This window comes from Strix uralensis, chromosome 5, assembly GCF_047716275.1.
Source record: "Strix uralensis isolate ZFMK-TIS-50842 chromosome 5, bStrUra1, whole genome shotgun sequence".
NCBI lineage: Eukaryota > Metazoa > Chordata > Aves > Strigiformes > Strigidae > Strix > Strix uralensis.
In genome coordinates this window covers 59,114,079-59,129,499 of record NC_133976.1, presented here as the reverse complement: position 1 = coordinate 59,129,499, position 15,421 = coordinate 59,114,079, and the positions used below count along the sequence as shown (strand labels likewise).

At 49.0% G+C, this 15,421-nt stretch overlaps 1 protein-coding gene across 5 annotated transcripts in view; it reads right to left on the bottom strand.

Annotated features, from left to right (window-relative positions):
• Positions 1 to 15,237, bottom strand: part of TMPRSS6 (transmembrane serine protease 6) — a 44,983-nt gene extending 29,746 nt beyond the window's left edge. For 3 of the 5 annotated variants that reach the window (XM_074871247.1, XM_074871242.1, XM_074871245.1), the window contains exons 1-7: positions 13,729 to 13,816; positions 6,823 to 6,979; positions 6,504 to 6,646; positions 6,253 to 6,320; positions 4,836 to 5,011; positions 1,197 to 1,238; positions 36 to 240 (exon numbers count right to left, since the gene is read on the bottom strand). In XM_074871247.1, coding sequence (XP_074727348.1) covers positions 36 to 240; positions 1,197 to 1,238; positions 4,836 to 5,011; positions 6,253 to 6,320; positions 6,504 to 6,646; positions 6,823 to 6,979; positions 13,729 to 13,809 — 872 coding nt within the window. In that variant the 5' untranslated portion in view covers positions 13,810 to 13,816. Of the gene's footprint in view, positions 1 to 35; positions 241 to 1,196; positions 1,239 to 4,835; positions 5,012 to 6,252; positions 6,321 to 6,503; positions 6,647 to 6,822; positions 6,980 to 13,728; positions 13,817 to 14,497 lie in introns of those variants that run through there. The other 2 variants (XM_074871243.1, XM_074871244.1) reach the window with 2 other exon arrangements.
• Between the last annotated feature and the right edge of the window lie 184 nt (positions 15,238 to 15,421).

Genomic DNA, 15,421 nt, shown 5'->3' with positions numbered 1-15,421 from the left:
CCCTGCCGTGCTTGCCCTGCTCAGGAGCTACCTACGAGGTGATGAGCTGTTTCTCCAGGGGCCCAGCTGCATCATACATAGCCAGGCGGTCCCTGCAGTCTGGGAGAGTCCACTCCAAGTGTAGCTTGATCATGTAGCCCTTGAGGCCGTGAAGGTGCCAAAGACAACTGGAAGCCAAGTAGTCAGGGCCCTCCAGCCTTAGGACATCATCCTCCTGGACATAGCTGTACCTGTAGCAACCTGAATCCGGGGGAAAGATAGAGGGATTTAAACCTCAGAGTGGTGTAAAAGGAGGAAAAGTGAGGCTTAGGGGCAGTTGTAAGGGAAATCAAGATACGGTATTCTCCCTTGGGGTATCAGTGTCAGCCCTATTTCAGGGTAAGGATGACTCATCTCAGTAATCTCAGTTTACTTTTACATACATCATGGTGGCACTGGTCCCCTCATATTGTTGTCCCAGTTTCTGTCTATAAGAACTGCCCCCTCTTCCTTGGTTAAGGTAATACTACCTCAGGCTTTAAATATCAGCACAGCACAGTTATCTTCCACTGGCTTTATTTTCTTCTTTTTCACCTCTTTCTTCTCTCACCCCCATATTCTTCCTGGCTTTACATCCCCCTCATCTGATTTCCAGGTTTTAGCAGGCTTCCAGACCAGGATTTTTGAGTAAAAGTCAGCTTAAATGTAGTTTCTAATAGCTAATGCAAGCTGCCAGCCACAGCACTTAACAACAGTGCCTGAAATTACTAAAAGCATCTTCAGATGTCACTAAGACAACAGACTCCTAAATGACTGACAGCACATCCAGTTCAGAGTCACTCAGGGAAACTCCTACCCCACTCAGCAGAATTTCATGGGGCCTCAAATTAGCACCGTTGTACCAGTACAGCAAGCTCTTTGACAGGCCTCATAGGACAGGGACAAAACTAAGGTGGCTGCGCTGCCCCTGGGAGCTGGTATCTCTGCATAGCAGTGTGCTACTGGGGCAGAGGTGTCAGGATGCTCAGAACCGTCCAGCATGTAGCTGCATCATGTTGTTTGGATCTGGTCAAGCAGAAGTACTGGTGCCCCCTTGCTACTGTTCTCACCTCCCCTTCCCAGGATTTACAACTCCAGGAAGCCAGCAAGATTTCTGTCCTCTGCAAAAATCCCTCCCATAAATCATAAACTCAAAAGGAAAGGAAAAGATAGCCTACCCACGGTGGATTTCAGCACTACTATGTCTTTCACACTGGATTCTGTTAGGAAAAAAATATATAAAGGAAGATAAACAAAAAGATGAACTAGTAGTATCTAAATGTTAACATGGCAGGCGATGACTTCCTTCCTTCCTATGTAAACGGCTCACTTACAACTTTGGCATGGAGCATCCTCCAGGTAATTCTCTGTCTGCTCTCAGGGACCTGTTTCAGTCATGCCTTCCACACCCTCTCTCTGGGAAATCTCTCTGGCCTCTGCCCCAAATCCAGCAGCCCAAATTCATTCTTTCCAGCCCACCACTGGCTTCTCTGCTTTTTTTCCTTGCCCATTGTCATGTGCTATTCCAGGACTTCTTCCACTTCCCAGGAGGGCTGGGCATTGTTTCAGGCAGCCAACCCCCTTCTCTGCCAGCCACGCCACAGGGCACAACCCCACTTCCCAGAGTCTTCACCATCTGCTCACCCCTCTCCTGCTGTCCCAGTTTAAATAACCCTCCCTGAAAAGTATGGCAGTTACTGAGGGTGGGGAAGGAGGTATATTTTGATGACCAGTGGCTGATGAGCTATTCAACATCCTTACAGAGTCCACCTCTGGAGAAGGGAGATACAGAGAAAGCCACCAGCCAGGACTACAAATCTGTGCAAGAGTCTCAGGGTGGACAACACTTTTAGGAGAGCCGGGCTTTGCTCTAGCCTCCTAGCTGAACTGGAAGTGGCCAGAGATCAGGTGGTACTGGGAATAATTGCCAAAATAAAAGGCACCATGAGGTCAGTTGGGTGTGAGAATGGCTGTTGGGGTCTTGCCTAGGTCAGGGCTTTGATCTTTTGTAGCTCCTAAGCAGAGCTTGCAATTCTATGGGGAGAGCTGAGCAGTTTTGTCATGGCAAAAACAGATGTTGTGGAAAAGATGATCTTGCAGGCATAAGGTAGGCTCCTAGAGCTCATGTGCTGTAGGGAAGGATGTATGCTGAGCTGATATTAAGTACTCTTTTATCTGAAGGTAATAAAACTGAGTTCCTGTAAGGAGAAGGAAGTCCTGAAACTCTGGGGCAAAGGCAAAGCCAGTGTTCTGAGGTGAGTGTAGCTGTTAGTGAAAATAAAGTGTTGGAGAGGTTGGAGAGGTTCCTGCTCTAGTCAATGGTTTGCAGCTCTGTGTCTTAAGGCAGGCTGCAGGGAGACTTAGTGTTTAGAGCTAAGCAGGACAGCAAATGAGTCTGCCAGAAGCCAATGAAGTGCTAATGACTTGCTATTAGCTAGCTATTTTTTGCCAGTTTTACAGAGCAAATGAAGCCAGAGGTTAAGTCACTGACTTGAGGTCAGCCTGGCCCAGCAGTATAAGACGTTTCTGGCTTTTGCCTTAGTTGATAGACTGTGCTTCTGACTGGAGAGGGAGGTAGAAAGGAGTAGGGAAAGCAGAAGGAGCTGGAGAAACTACAGCTGGTGTGTTAGTTCCAAAATAGAAAGAAGTGCGGCCTGCTGAAATGAATAAAACAGTGAAACAGATGCAAAGGGAATAAGAGGGAACTGGAAACAGCTAAAAGAATGGCACCATCATTTCTGTTTGTTTATGAATTACACTATGAAGTGAGTAAATAAAGGGAAAATGCTAGATGGGCTTGGAAGTATTAAACATATTATCTCATGATATCTTTCTTAAGAAAGTTAATTTAAATAGGCTGAGCATAAAGTCTGGTATGCTGGAAACAAATCATAAGTAGAAGTGACTAATGGTAACTGCAGGAGGAGGTGTCTTTGTGAGATACTAATGCAGCTTCAGAATAAGATCTTAACAGGATGGTCTGGATGAGGGAGTGAAAATAATTTTGAAGAAATTTTCAAATTTTGGGGACATAAAAAATATGACCCCAAAATGGAACAATTGAGATGTGGAGGGAAAAGTTAAAGAAAATATGGGTGGGATATATTAAAATAAGGTTCACCTTAGAAAAATGCAAGATAATATGTCTGGGGAAAAAAACTTGGAGATGTAACATTTCATGGGAAGAAGAAACTTGGAAATGAGAGTTCTAAGGGGAGAGAAGAAACACAATATATCTTAAAACCTGTGAAGTTTGGGGCTCTGTAAGAGGGATCAGATCAATCTGAGAAGTTCTCATTATAAAGACTAAAGACAAATTCCACTGGAACTGGATGCATTGAATATAGACACATCCCTATTTCTTTATCTAACACCTATTTTAGAGCAGTTCTATAAGGGTGGCTTTTTAAACAGGCTGTAATCTTCACTGTGGGCAACGATAAATAATCCTTAAAATCATACATCAAGAACTGAAGTGTCAACAATGCTTTGTCTCAGAGGAAGACTAGTGGTGACTCAGGTTATGTTTTTCTCTCAATCAAGTAGCCTGGAATAATCTCCCAAAGGAAAGCAGGAAATATAATTGCTTGCTATTTTTGAGCTGAGCTGATCAAAGTCATGACCTGTGTAAGATCTTACTCCGCAGAAGCTAAAGCTGATGGGAGGAGGAGAAAAAAAAAAAAAAAAAAAAAAAGTTATCCAGCCAGTCATGGTCAGCTGTATCTCCAATAATCTTTAACCCTTCTAAGGAAAGATGCTTTTTAAAATCAGATTTCATTTCTCCTCTATCAGGAAGAAATATGTGTAATTTTATCTCCTGATCCTCACTCTTCCCTATCCTCTTCAGGTTTCCTCCATCCTCTTCAGTAGTGACTTCTGGCCTTTTCTCCTAACCTCCTTTCAGCACCTTCTAAATCTTGGAACTGTGAGAGACGACTTGTAAAAACAGGTCCTGAAAGAAAGGGGCTTGTGAGAAACAAGGACTGAGAAAAACAGCCTGAGAAAGAGATAAAGGGTAGCGGGGGGAGTGGAGGTCTTCCAAGCTAAGGAACGTCTCAAACACTCGCAATGAAACTATAGTCATGGGGTGGATCGTGTGGAGGTCAAAGCTGATAAGGCTGCCTGAATAACACAGGATGCAGCTGGAGGAGGGAGCCCTGTGGAGACAGGACAGCTCTGCTCTGGTGCACCTGGACAAACTTCAAGGGCCATCTGTCCGGTGAATGAACTTTGCTTCATTATCCACGAAATGCACATTAAAGTTAACACCCCTCAATATGCTAACGAAGACTAACAAGATCATAATAATTACATCATCCTATGAAACACCCTACCCCTCCCCGTACGTGGGATATGTAGGTATGTGGGTCAACCTAGGGGATGGCCCCAAGGAAAATGTGTATAAATCAAGGGGGGGCAAGGGGGGGGAAGGTGTGTCCAGAGAGTGAAATGAAGAAGACGGATGCCTCCTGGAACCCTTGCTGGCAGGATCAGCGCAGGAACCCAGACTGGTGATCTCTATTCCTCTATTCTCTTCATCTCCCTCCTTTCCTTTTTCCCCTTTTCCCTCACTACCATTAAGTAATGCAAGGCATACTGTATTGCTTGCCACAGCTCGTTATATACTTAGCCAATTATTGTGTATCCAATTAGTACATTGCGAGAAGTTAATAAATATTTGGACTTTGAGACTTGTCTCACCGTTGTCCACTCCATTGGGGATTTACAAATCTGAGTCACTTGTCTCCCTCGTGTGAGCGGGACATGACAGGAACATTTCTGACTGCTCAGGCTGCAGCTGAGCAGCTGCTACTTACCCAGCAGAACCAGTGAGTCTGGGTTGACACTGTACTCCATCTGGTAGGACAGGCTGTTGAAGCTGGTGGAGAGCTCTTGGTGGAGCATTGTGTTTACCCTCTCAGCAGTCACCTCCTTCTGCTGACTCTCAGGAATTTGGAGGGTGAACCAGAAGAAGAAGGTCAGAGGCCCCTCCCTAACAGAGAAATAGCATGTTAAATATCCTCTCTCTTCCCCTCCAGAATCACTGGAGATTCAAACCCCAGAAATTAACCCCCCACTGTTTTTCCATAAAACAGACATATCTGTGTGGACTTTCCAGCTCACTACTGTGACCCAGAGAAGTCATTCTGAGTGGGGCAGGAGAGCTGCTATGTCCATGGTGCTTGTTAATGATCAATCCTTTGGGGAAGTAAGCCATTTTATGCCATCTGGCTTTAGTGATGACGATATGTGGTCAAATTAATGTGATAATTAATCAAGACTGGTCTAATGAGTAGTCTCATTTCAGGTAGAAATGACCTTTGGTTACTACTGACCAGGGATTGAAAAGAAACACTCAAAACTTCATTATCTCACCTCCCAGTGGTGACAAGTGGATGATTAATGACTCAATACCTTACCACAAGCCATTAATGCTTGGGCAGGCTCAAGCTGCAGGAGACTGTGACTGGGAAAACTCTGTTACCAGCTGGCAGAGAAAATTGGCTGGGGGAGGGGGAAGAGATGTTGAAACAAACCTTTATTCAGTAAAAAGCTAGGGGAAGAATTGCAAGTGAAACTTTTCTTTCCCCAGTTGAAAATGGAGTTACAACAAAATTGGAATTTTTCTTAGCTGAAGGACAAATCTAGGGATGTAGTTTTCCATGGGAAAAAAATCAGAAGCAAATGGATACTTCAGTCTGGAAGCTATTCCTGCTTTCCTGATCTACTGTGATGACCTGCAAAGCTGTAGTCCCACATCTGTTCCGTTCACTGTTACCCTATTCCCAGGTGGACCATGCTTCTTGGCTGGAATACCTTTTCCATGGTGCATTCTGGCCTCTTCCTTCTGGTGCCTAGAATCAGGCCATAAAGTGACTTCCTTGAATTAGTCAAATTAAATTCCAGATGCTTAGTTTCTACTGAGAATTCCAAGCCCATGATCTTTTTTTCAGTTCTTCCCAGTTAATTTTTTTCTTCTCTTGAACTTTTGCCTCTCTGAAAAATGTCTCAGTTTTGGCTTTTCATCATGACCTCGGATGAACATGAACATCAAAATATCCCCAGCTCTGTCATGCTGGAACCATTCTGGATCTGAACTGCCCAGCCTAGCCTAGAGCTCATGGTGGGGACTGCAGCAGCTTGTCATGGCCAGATTTCAGTGAAACCAGAGTACAATTGACTGGAAGCTTTCACACACAAACAAGAAAATATGCTGTGGGTAATGATACTCACCCAAAGGCATACACTGTGCTCGAGTTGTAATATCGATCCAGTTCTGTGGCACGAATCAGTTCCTTCAGCTGCAACAAGAATGTAGTCTGATAACTATTGTGCAGAGTTACAGTGGCAAAGGACCTACAGCCAACCCTATGATTCATCCCTCTTGCTGTACAGACCCATCAAGTCTGTCACTTGGATGGAGGTACCTGACCCCTTCCTCCTTCTACTCAGAGGGCCACCTCTGGTCATGAAATTGCCCTCACCATCTTCTGGAGCTTAGCTGACTCCAACCAGAAGGCTCTGGACTCCACCTGTCCAAGGTCAGGGGAGTATTGGCGATTGAGGACCTGAAGACTGCCACAGTAAAACTGCAGGATGGCTGGTTCCAGGTGCCACGGTCTGTAGTCTGCCAACAGAAGACATTACTGGATTACCTTGATGATATGGAGGAGGGAGGGGTTTACCCCTATGTATGAGTCTGTAAAGATCACACAGAGACACTAACATGCTTTGGGCTGGGCACTTGCCTTGACTACACCCCATCCACCTCCTGCTTGGGGACAAAATATGTTGAATTTTTACCTAGGAAATACCAGGTTGCTGCAGCAGCTCCAGCCAGCAAAAGAAAGGCTATACCAAGGGGTATATAGCGGAGCCAGTCACGTGAGTTAGTCTCCAATTCGTCCTTTGAGAGGGAGTTGACATCTTCCTCCTGTTCCTTGGCCTCCATCAGGGGCATCTAGGGACACAGCACATCATGGTCAGGCTGGGTTTTCTGCATCCCTTTACATCCATCTCTGGAGGTGCTCTGCCATCTCTGTGCTCCTCTCCCAAGATCTATAGCCCCAAGAGATCTGTGTGCTAGCCATCAAAGACTTTGCTCAGTGCAAATGTGAGTAAAATTCCTAATTCAGTGGGAGACAGGCTTCCAGGACATTGTTCTGTCTACAGCTCTGGGTAATCCCTCAGTTTTCAAAGGCATTCCCTGGGTTTTGCTTCTGCCAAAACTGCAAATGAATACAATAATGAATTTCTTCAGAGAAAAAAATTTTGTCCTCCCATGCTGGGAACAGTTTTAAAACTGGTATTTTATTGACCTAGAAATCAATGCAAAAGAAAATCTGTGACCATAAATACGCACAGAAGTTGAACAAAACAGGCTGTGGTGGTTTAGCCCCTGCCGGGGTCTGAGACCACGCGGCCGCTGCCCCTCCCCCACAAAGGGAGTGAAATACAAAGCCCCAAGACTGAAATAAGGAAAGGTTTAATACAACAGTGCAATAGCAACACAACCAACAACAACAATAACAATAACAGTAATAGTGATAGCAATGAACAGAGCAAAATAGCTACCAAATACAGCAGTTTGAAGCACGATGTACAAAACCACGAGTGCACCGCGCTCCGCGCCAGGAAAAATGTGACCTGCCAGGATGTGACGTCCGCATGGTATCTGAATAACCCGGCTAGAGCTCCCCCCCCCACTGCTGGGGAAACTTAACCCTATCCTGGTTAAACCAGGACATAATCCACCCCTTTATTCTATACCATGTGCGTCACATCCAGCTGCCACTTAGCAATTAGCATTGACAAAGAAAAATTAACAAAAGCACAGTATAACTCACGGTGTGTTTTCACCCACAATCAAGTCCCCTTGTGGCACGCATCGGACCTCTCCGTCCTTCTGCATCACCCACCAGGTGCACCCAGGTCCTTGAGCAAAAACAATCCCGTGGATGGGTTTGCCTTTGCCTGGCGCAGGACTAACCCAGACCATTTTTCCCAGCAGGTCCCTCATGCGCACCACAGGGACTCTATCGCCATCCACAACACGTGGAAGTTTTGACTGAGCCGGGCCAGCTCGATTGGCAGATCCTCTTGTGTTCACTAACCAAGTGGCCTTTGTCAGGTGTGTGTCCCAGTGTTTGAAGGTTCCACCCCCCATTGCTCTCAATGTAGTTTTTAACAGCCCATTGTAGCGCTCGATCTTCCCGGAGGCTGGTGCATGGTAGGGGATGTGGTAGACCCACTCGATGCCGTGTTCTTCTGCCCAGGCATCTATGAGGTTATTTCGGAAGTGAGTCCCGTTGTCCGACTCAATCCTTTCTGGGGTGCCGTGTCGCCACAGGACTCGCTCTTCAAGGCCCAGAATGGTGTTTCGGGCGGTGGCGTGGGACACTGGATAAGTTTTGAGCCATCCAGTGGTTGCTTCCACCATTGTGAGCACGTGGCGCTTGCCTCGGCGGGTCTGTGGCAGTGTGATGTAGTCGATCTGCCAGGCCTCTCCATATTTATATTTCATCCATCGATCTTCATTCTGCTGGGGCTTCACCCGTTTGGCTTGTTTGATTGCAGCACATATCTCACATCCGTGGATGATCTCTGTGATGGTGTCAATGGTGAGGTCCACCCCTCGATCTCGAGCCCACCTATATGTTGCATCTCTGCCTTGGTGGCCCGAGGTCTCATGGGCCCACCGGGCTATGAACAGTTCACCTTTACGCTGCCAGTCCAAGTCCACCTGAGCCACCTCAATCTTAGCAGCTTGGTCTGCCTGCTGGTTATGCTGATGTTCATCAGTGGCTTGACTCTTGGGTATATGGGCGTCCACATGGCGCACCTTCACAACGAGGTTCTCCACCCGGGCTGCAATGTCCTGCCATACTTCAGCGGCCCAGATGGGTCTGCCCTTGCGTTGCCAGTTGTTCTGTTTCCATTTCTGCAACCACATCCACAGGGCACTTGCCATCACCCACGAGTCAGTGTAGATATAGAGCCTCGGCCACTTTTCTCGCTCAGCAATCTCCAAAGCCAATTGGATGGCTTTCACCTCTGCGAACTGGCTCGATTCCCCTTGTCCCTCAACAGCTTCAGTGGTTTCTCGTGTGGGATGCCACACTGCAGCCTTCCATCGTCGATGTTTTCCCACAATGCGACAAGACCCATCAGTGAACAGGGCATATTGTTTTTCTTCCTCTGGCAGCTCGTTATATGGTGGAGCCTCCTCAGCACGTTTCACCTCTTGTTCTGGTGACATCCCAGCATCCTTGCTCTCTGGCCAGTTCATGATCATTTCCACTAATCCTGGGGGGTCGCGGTTCCCTATTCGAGCCCGTTGTGTTATCAACGCAACCCATTTACTCCACGTGGCATCTGTTGCATGATGCGTGGAGGGAGCCTTTCCTTTGAACATCCATCCCAGCACCGGCAGTCGAGGTGCCAGGAGGAGCTGTGTCTCAGTGCCGACCACTTCTGAGGCAGCTCGAATTCCTTCGTATGCTGCCAGTATCTCCTTCTCAGTCAGGGTATAGTTAGCTTCAGAGCCTTTGTATCCCCGGCTCCAAAAGCCTAGAGGTTGGCCTCGGGATTCCCCATCGGCTCTCTGCCAAAGGCTCCAGGAAGGGCCATTCTCCCCGGCTGCGGTGTAGAGCACGTTCTTAATCTCCTGCCCTGTCCGGACTGGCCCGAGAGCCACTGCCTGGGTAATCTCCTGCTTAATTTGTTCAAAGGCTTGTTGTTGCTCTGGGCCCCATTTAAAATCGTTCTTCTTGCGGGTTACGTGGTAGAGAGGGCTCACAATCAGGCTGTAGTTTGGGATGTGCATCCTCCAGAACCCCACAGCGCCCAGGAAAGACTGAGTCTCTTTTTTGGTGGTTGGTGGGGCCATGGCTGTTATCTTGTTTATCACCTCCATTGGGATGTGGCGACGCCCATCTTGCCATTTTATTCCTAGGAACTGAATCTCCCTTCCAGGCCCCTTAACCTTCTGTCGCTTGATGGCAAAACCAGCCTTCAGAAGGATTTCAATTACCTTCTTTCCTTTCTCAAAGACTTCCTCAGCTGTGTCCCCCCATACAATGATATCATCAATGAACTGCAGGTGTTCTGGAGCCCCACCTTTCTCCAGTGCAGTATGGACCAGTCTATGGCAAATGGTGGAGCTGTGTTTCCACCCCTGGGGCAATCGATTCCAGGTGTACTGGATACCCCTCCAAGTGAACGCAAACTGTGGCCTGCACTCTGGTGCTATTGGAATGGAGAAAAACGCGTTAGCGATGTCAATCGTGGCGTACCACTTGGCTGCCTTCGACTCCAGCTCATACTGGAGCTCTAGCATGTCCGGCACTGCAGCACTCATCGCTGGCGTAACTTCATTCAGGCCACGGTAGTCCACAGTCAGTCTCCATTCGCCATTAGGTTTTCTCACTGGCCATATAGGGCTGTTGAAAGGTGAGTGAGTCTTGCTGATCACCTCCTGGCTTTCTAGTCGACGGATCAGCTGATGGATGGGGACTAGAGAATCTCGGTTAGTACGGTACTGCCGCCGGTGCACCGTCTTGGTAGCAATTGGCACTCGCTGCTCTTCGACCTTAAGCGACCCCACCACCGAGGGGTCCTCTGAGAGGCCGGGTAAGGTGGACAATTGCTCAACCTCCTCCAGGGCAGCTATACCAAAGGCCCACCGGTACCCTTTTGGGTCTTTAAAGTACCCTCTCCTGAGATAGTCTATACCTAGGATGCACGGGGCATCTGGGCCAGTCACAATGGGGTGCTTATGCCAGTCCTTCCTAGTTAAGCTCACTTCAGCCTCTAATAGGGTCAGCTGTTGGGACCCCCCTGTCACTCCGGAGATGCAGATGGATTCAACTCCACTGTGGCTTGATGGCATCAGAGTGGACTGTGCGCCAGTGTCTACCAAGGCCTTGTATTCTTGTGGTTCTGATGTGCCAGGCCATCGGATCCACACCTTCCAGTAAATCCGATTATCCCTTTCCTCCACCTGGCTGGAGGCAGGGCCCCTCTAATCCTGCTCACCATCACTCACTTGATCTAAGAGTGACTCCTGCAGGAATGACTTACTGGTCCCCTCAAGAGGGTCAAGCATACTGCTGGCCATTCTATTCTGTCTGGGGGATTTCTGACTAGACACTGGAGCTGCATCTCTCTTGGAAGACTCCCCTTTCATGGTGGTCTTCCCTTTCAGTTGCTGTACTCGTGCAGCTAGGGCGGAAGTGGGCTGCCCATGCCACCTTCTCATGTTCTCCCCATTGTCGCGGAGGAAGAACCACAGGGTGCCCCGTGGTGTGTACCTTCTACCGCCCTTCTCTTGGGTGGGGAAACGCCTGCCTCTAATGGCTGAGACATCGGCCCGTGCAGGTGAAACATAGGACATGTCCTGTTCCATTTTTTGGAGCCTCTGAGACAGTTCCTCTATGGCTGAAACCCAGGCATGTTGGGAGGAAGGGAGACTTCCCTCATAGTGCCGGAGCTGCATAGTCACTTCATCCACTGTCTGATTGTCTTGCCACCAGGATGCTGCTGCTAATGCTTTGGAATGTGCCTCTGGTCCACTTTGCAGGAACTTCCGCCACATCAGCTGTGTACAAGGGACCAGATCTGGATCCAATGGTGACTGCTCATCATTCAGATCACCATAGATCATGTCAAACACAGCCATTTCCCTGAGGTTTTGGATGCCTTTCTCCATGTCGGTCCACTTGCCTAACCGACATAGAGAATCATCCTTGTAGGGGTACCTCTCTCTCACAGCGAGCAGGAGTCGCCTCCAAAGGCTGAGGGTTTGAGCCTGTTTCCCTATTGCCTTGTCAATACCAACCTGCTTGGCTAAATGTCCCACCTGCTTGGCCTCTCTCCCCTCCAATTCCAAACCAGCAGCTCCAGTATCCCAGCACCGGAGCAACCAGGTGCAAATTTGCTCGCCTGGACTGCGGCTGTAATCCTTCCGCATATCTCGCAACTCACTTAGGGATAGAGATTGGATGATTACCTCCGGCTCTTCCTCCTGCTCTCGTGATGGGCCTGGTTCATTATCACCCTGTGCACTGCGAGGGGATTTTTTGGTATATTTGGTTTTCCGTATCGGGGCAACTGATACTGGTACTGCTTGTCCCTTCGGCTCAGCTGCTGTGCTGGTGGAGGCGACCGGTACTGGCGCTGCCTGTCCCCCTGGCCCAGCTGCTGTACCAGCAGCCTCACTTTCAGACCCTGCAGCTCTTTCGCCCCCTTGAGGGCAGTGAACAGTGTTAAACATGACACGGTAAGCATGGGCAAGCCCCCAGCACATCGCAAGGATTTGTGTCTCCCGGGATTTGTCAGATTGGCAGCACACCTTTTCTAAACACTCCACCAGTTTATCAGGACTCTCCATTTGTTCAGGAGTGAAATCCCAAAGCATTGGGGGTGACCACTGACTCAGGCACTTGCCCATCTTCTCCCACACACCTTGCCATTTATAACTATCTGCCCCCGGGGCAGGTTTCCGGGTGGTGCTATTGTTGGAGAAGTACCGCATGGCCCAAAACAGGATCAGGCAGACATTTAGAAAGCATTGTGCCGCGAACACAGTGGCCAGGAGGCTCCAGGGATAGCTGAAACTCTCAAAAACTGAGAGAATCTCCTCCCCTGGCTCACCCATAGAGGGGGTGAGACCCCAAACAAAAGACCAGGCAGCAAACAGGTAGCGGTGCACCCCCACAAGCAGCGAAACGAGCCCATTATAAGCAGACAGTAACCAGTAGAGCAAAACAAGTCCCTTGATACATTTTCCACCGAGAACAAACACCAGCACTGGGAACACACAGGGGATATAAGGATTAATCCAGCCCCACCACGCAAGCAAATTGGCAGGCATTGTAAACGCTTATCAAACAATACAAGTAAAACCAGAAAAAAATTACACCTAACAGATTGCTCTAACACTTCTCCTTTTGTCCTTATTTCAGTCTTCTCCAGCCTCACGTTGGAGCGCCAAAGGTTGTGGTGGTTTAGCCCCTGCCGGGGTCTGAGACCACGCGGCCGCTGCCCCTCCCCCACAAAGGGAGTGAAATACAAAGCCCCAAGACTGAAATAAGGAAAGGTTTAATACAACAATGCAATAGCAACACAACAAACAACAGCAATAACAATAACAGTAATAGTGATAGCAATGAACAGAGCAAAATAGCTACCAAATACAGCAGTTTGAAGCACGATGTACAAAACCACGAGTGCACCGCGCTCCGCGCCAGGAAAAATGTGACCTGCCAGGATGTGACGTCCACATGGTATCTGAATAACCCGGCTAGAGCTCCCCCCCACTGCTGGGGAAACTTAACCCTATCCTGGTTAAACCAGGACACAGGCACAGCCTGGGAGCCTGAAGTTGCACTTTGCGTTCTGTGCCATTTTGCTCTTGGTCCCTAAAAGTAAGCAAAACTTGCCATTCCCACCAGACTCTGTGTCCCAGGGCTAAGACCATGCTGTCACTGACTCTCTAGCTGAGCTAGTGAGGAGAGAGCACCTGCATAATATTCAGCCCTCTACCACCCTCTGCTTGTGCCAGGGGGACACTTTCCTTCTTCCTTTGCCCCTTGTCTCCCCCAGGCTGCTTCTCTTGCTTCCTCCTGACTGCTCTCCTCTCAGCCCAGCTCTGAGAGTAAGAAAAGCTGTTGTCTAGGAGAGCCACAATCTTGGTTATATCTCATCCACCTTCCTTCTCCTTTCCTCTGCCATCACCCCCAAAGGCTTTCTTTGTTTCTGTGGCTGGAGAGGAAAGGGATGTGAATGCATCCATGTGGGAGGAAACAAAAGTCTTGGGGAATGCCTGTGCCCTGTCTACATGTCTGTGAGTCATCTTCTTGCCCAGTGGTGCGTGTGAGCGTGGGGGCATGAGTGCATGGGAGGGACTTGCTGCAGATGTGGGAAGAGGTGGTTGGCCTCATGCACATTTTAGCCCACGTGGAAGCCATGGAGTGTTCATATGATAGGGGCGAGTGGGCTTCTCAGTCTCCTTGCTTTCCCCCAGTTACTGAGCCCCAAGCCCTCCAGGCTGCCTTGCAATATGGAAACATGCTTGCAGAATGTAAGCACCAGGTAACACACTCTGGAACATTAAACCCATCATGGTGAACATCAGCACTCAAACAGCCAGCCACACATCTGCTTGCTCTAATGCACCCCTCCAGAGGGGCACACAGTACAAACAGGCCCAGCACAGACTGCCCTCGTTTGCTTCTCATGGGCCACCTTTTGGTGCAACCCTGGGGAGGATCTCCTCCACAGTGAACCAGGTTGGGCGGTCCAGGAGAGCAAGGGCACTTCTCCGCTATCACAGCACCCCTTCAGAAACAGCAGGCACAAGCAAACAACCGCAGACTGAGGGGTGAGGGGAGGAGGGCAGGAAGCAGCAGCAGAAGAGCCTCTTTGTTAGAAGATTTGATGGTAGGCACCGGGGTTTCCCCCAGAGCTGCAGACCTACCTTTGAAGCTTGCTGCCACCTGTGAGGCCTGGCCCACACCCCCTACGCAAGCCAGCTCACACACGCATGGAGTGTGGGAGAGAGGAGGACATCTGTTTACCCAAGCTCAAGGTCTCCTCAGCGATCAATAACCTGATGCCATGTCTCCAGCTCGGCCTTTGTCCTGCACCGTCCTGCCACGATGGGTCAGCGCACCCTGTACAATGGCTTTTTTATTTTCTGAAATGGAGGTTTTGGAGGCTTGCAGGGGGAGAAGATCTGCAGGCTGAGCAGGGAAAGCCTGGGAAAAGTCAGGGTAGGAGCACCTCCAGCTGTGCAGAGAAGAACAACCCAGGAGACTGGTGCAGATAGGTTACGTTGTCCTCCTCAGGGTACAGGGAGTTGCTGAGCAACTGCTGTATTTCTTAGCTACCCTCCTTGGTCCCATTGGAAGGAGAGGCAAAACGCAGGGTGTGTGCTCCCCAGCACAGGGATGAAGCAGGGAAGATGGCAGCAGACAGCAGGTCCGGTTGCTACAGTGGTCATGCAGATGAAAACAAAGCACAGTGTCTCTTAGTCCCGACCTGAAAGACTCCTTCTGGTCTTCTTGCACTTCTCACTGCCCAGGCTCCTGACACTCGGCTCCATGCACTCTGTTGCACTGCCACTCACTCCTCCCTGCAGCATTTGCTTTTCTTCTAGCCCCAGATACTCCTCAACTACCTTGCTTGCACCACCTTCTGCTAACAGCCCTGCAGCTCTGTACGTGCCCCTTTGTTTTTCACAAAAAGCAACCATGCTCCAGCTAGAGCAAAGTAAATAGTTATTCTGTCAATAAATGGGTGGAGGGAATGGGGACATGGACAACTCTTGACCTGGGGCTGAGCTCCAGCCAGTGGCATTGATAGGGCTGAGCTCATTTGAGCCAGGACTCATTTGGGCTCA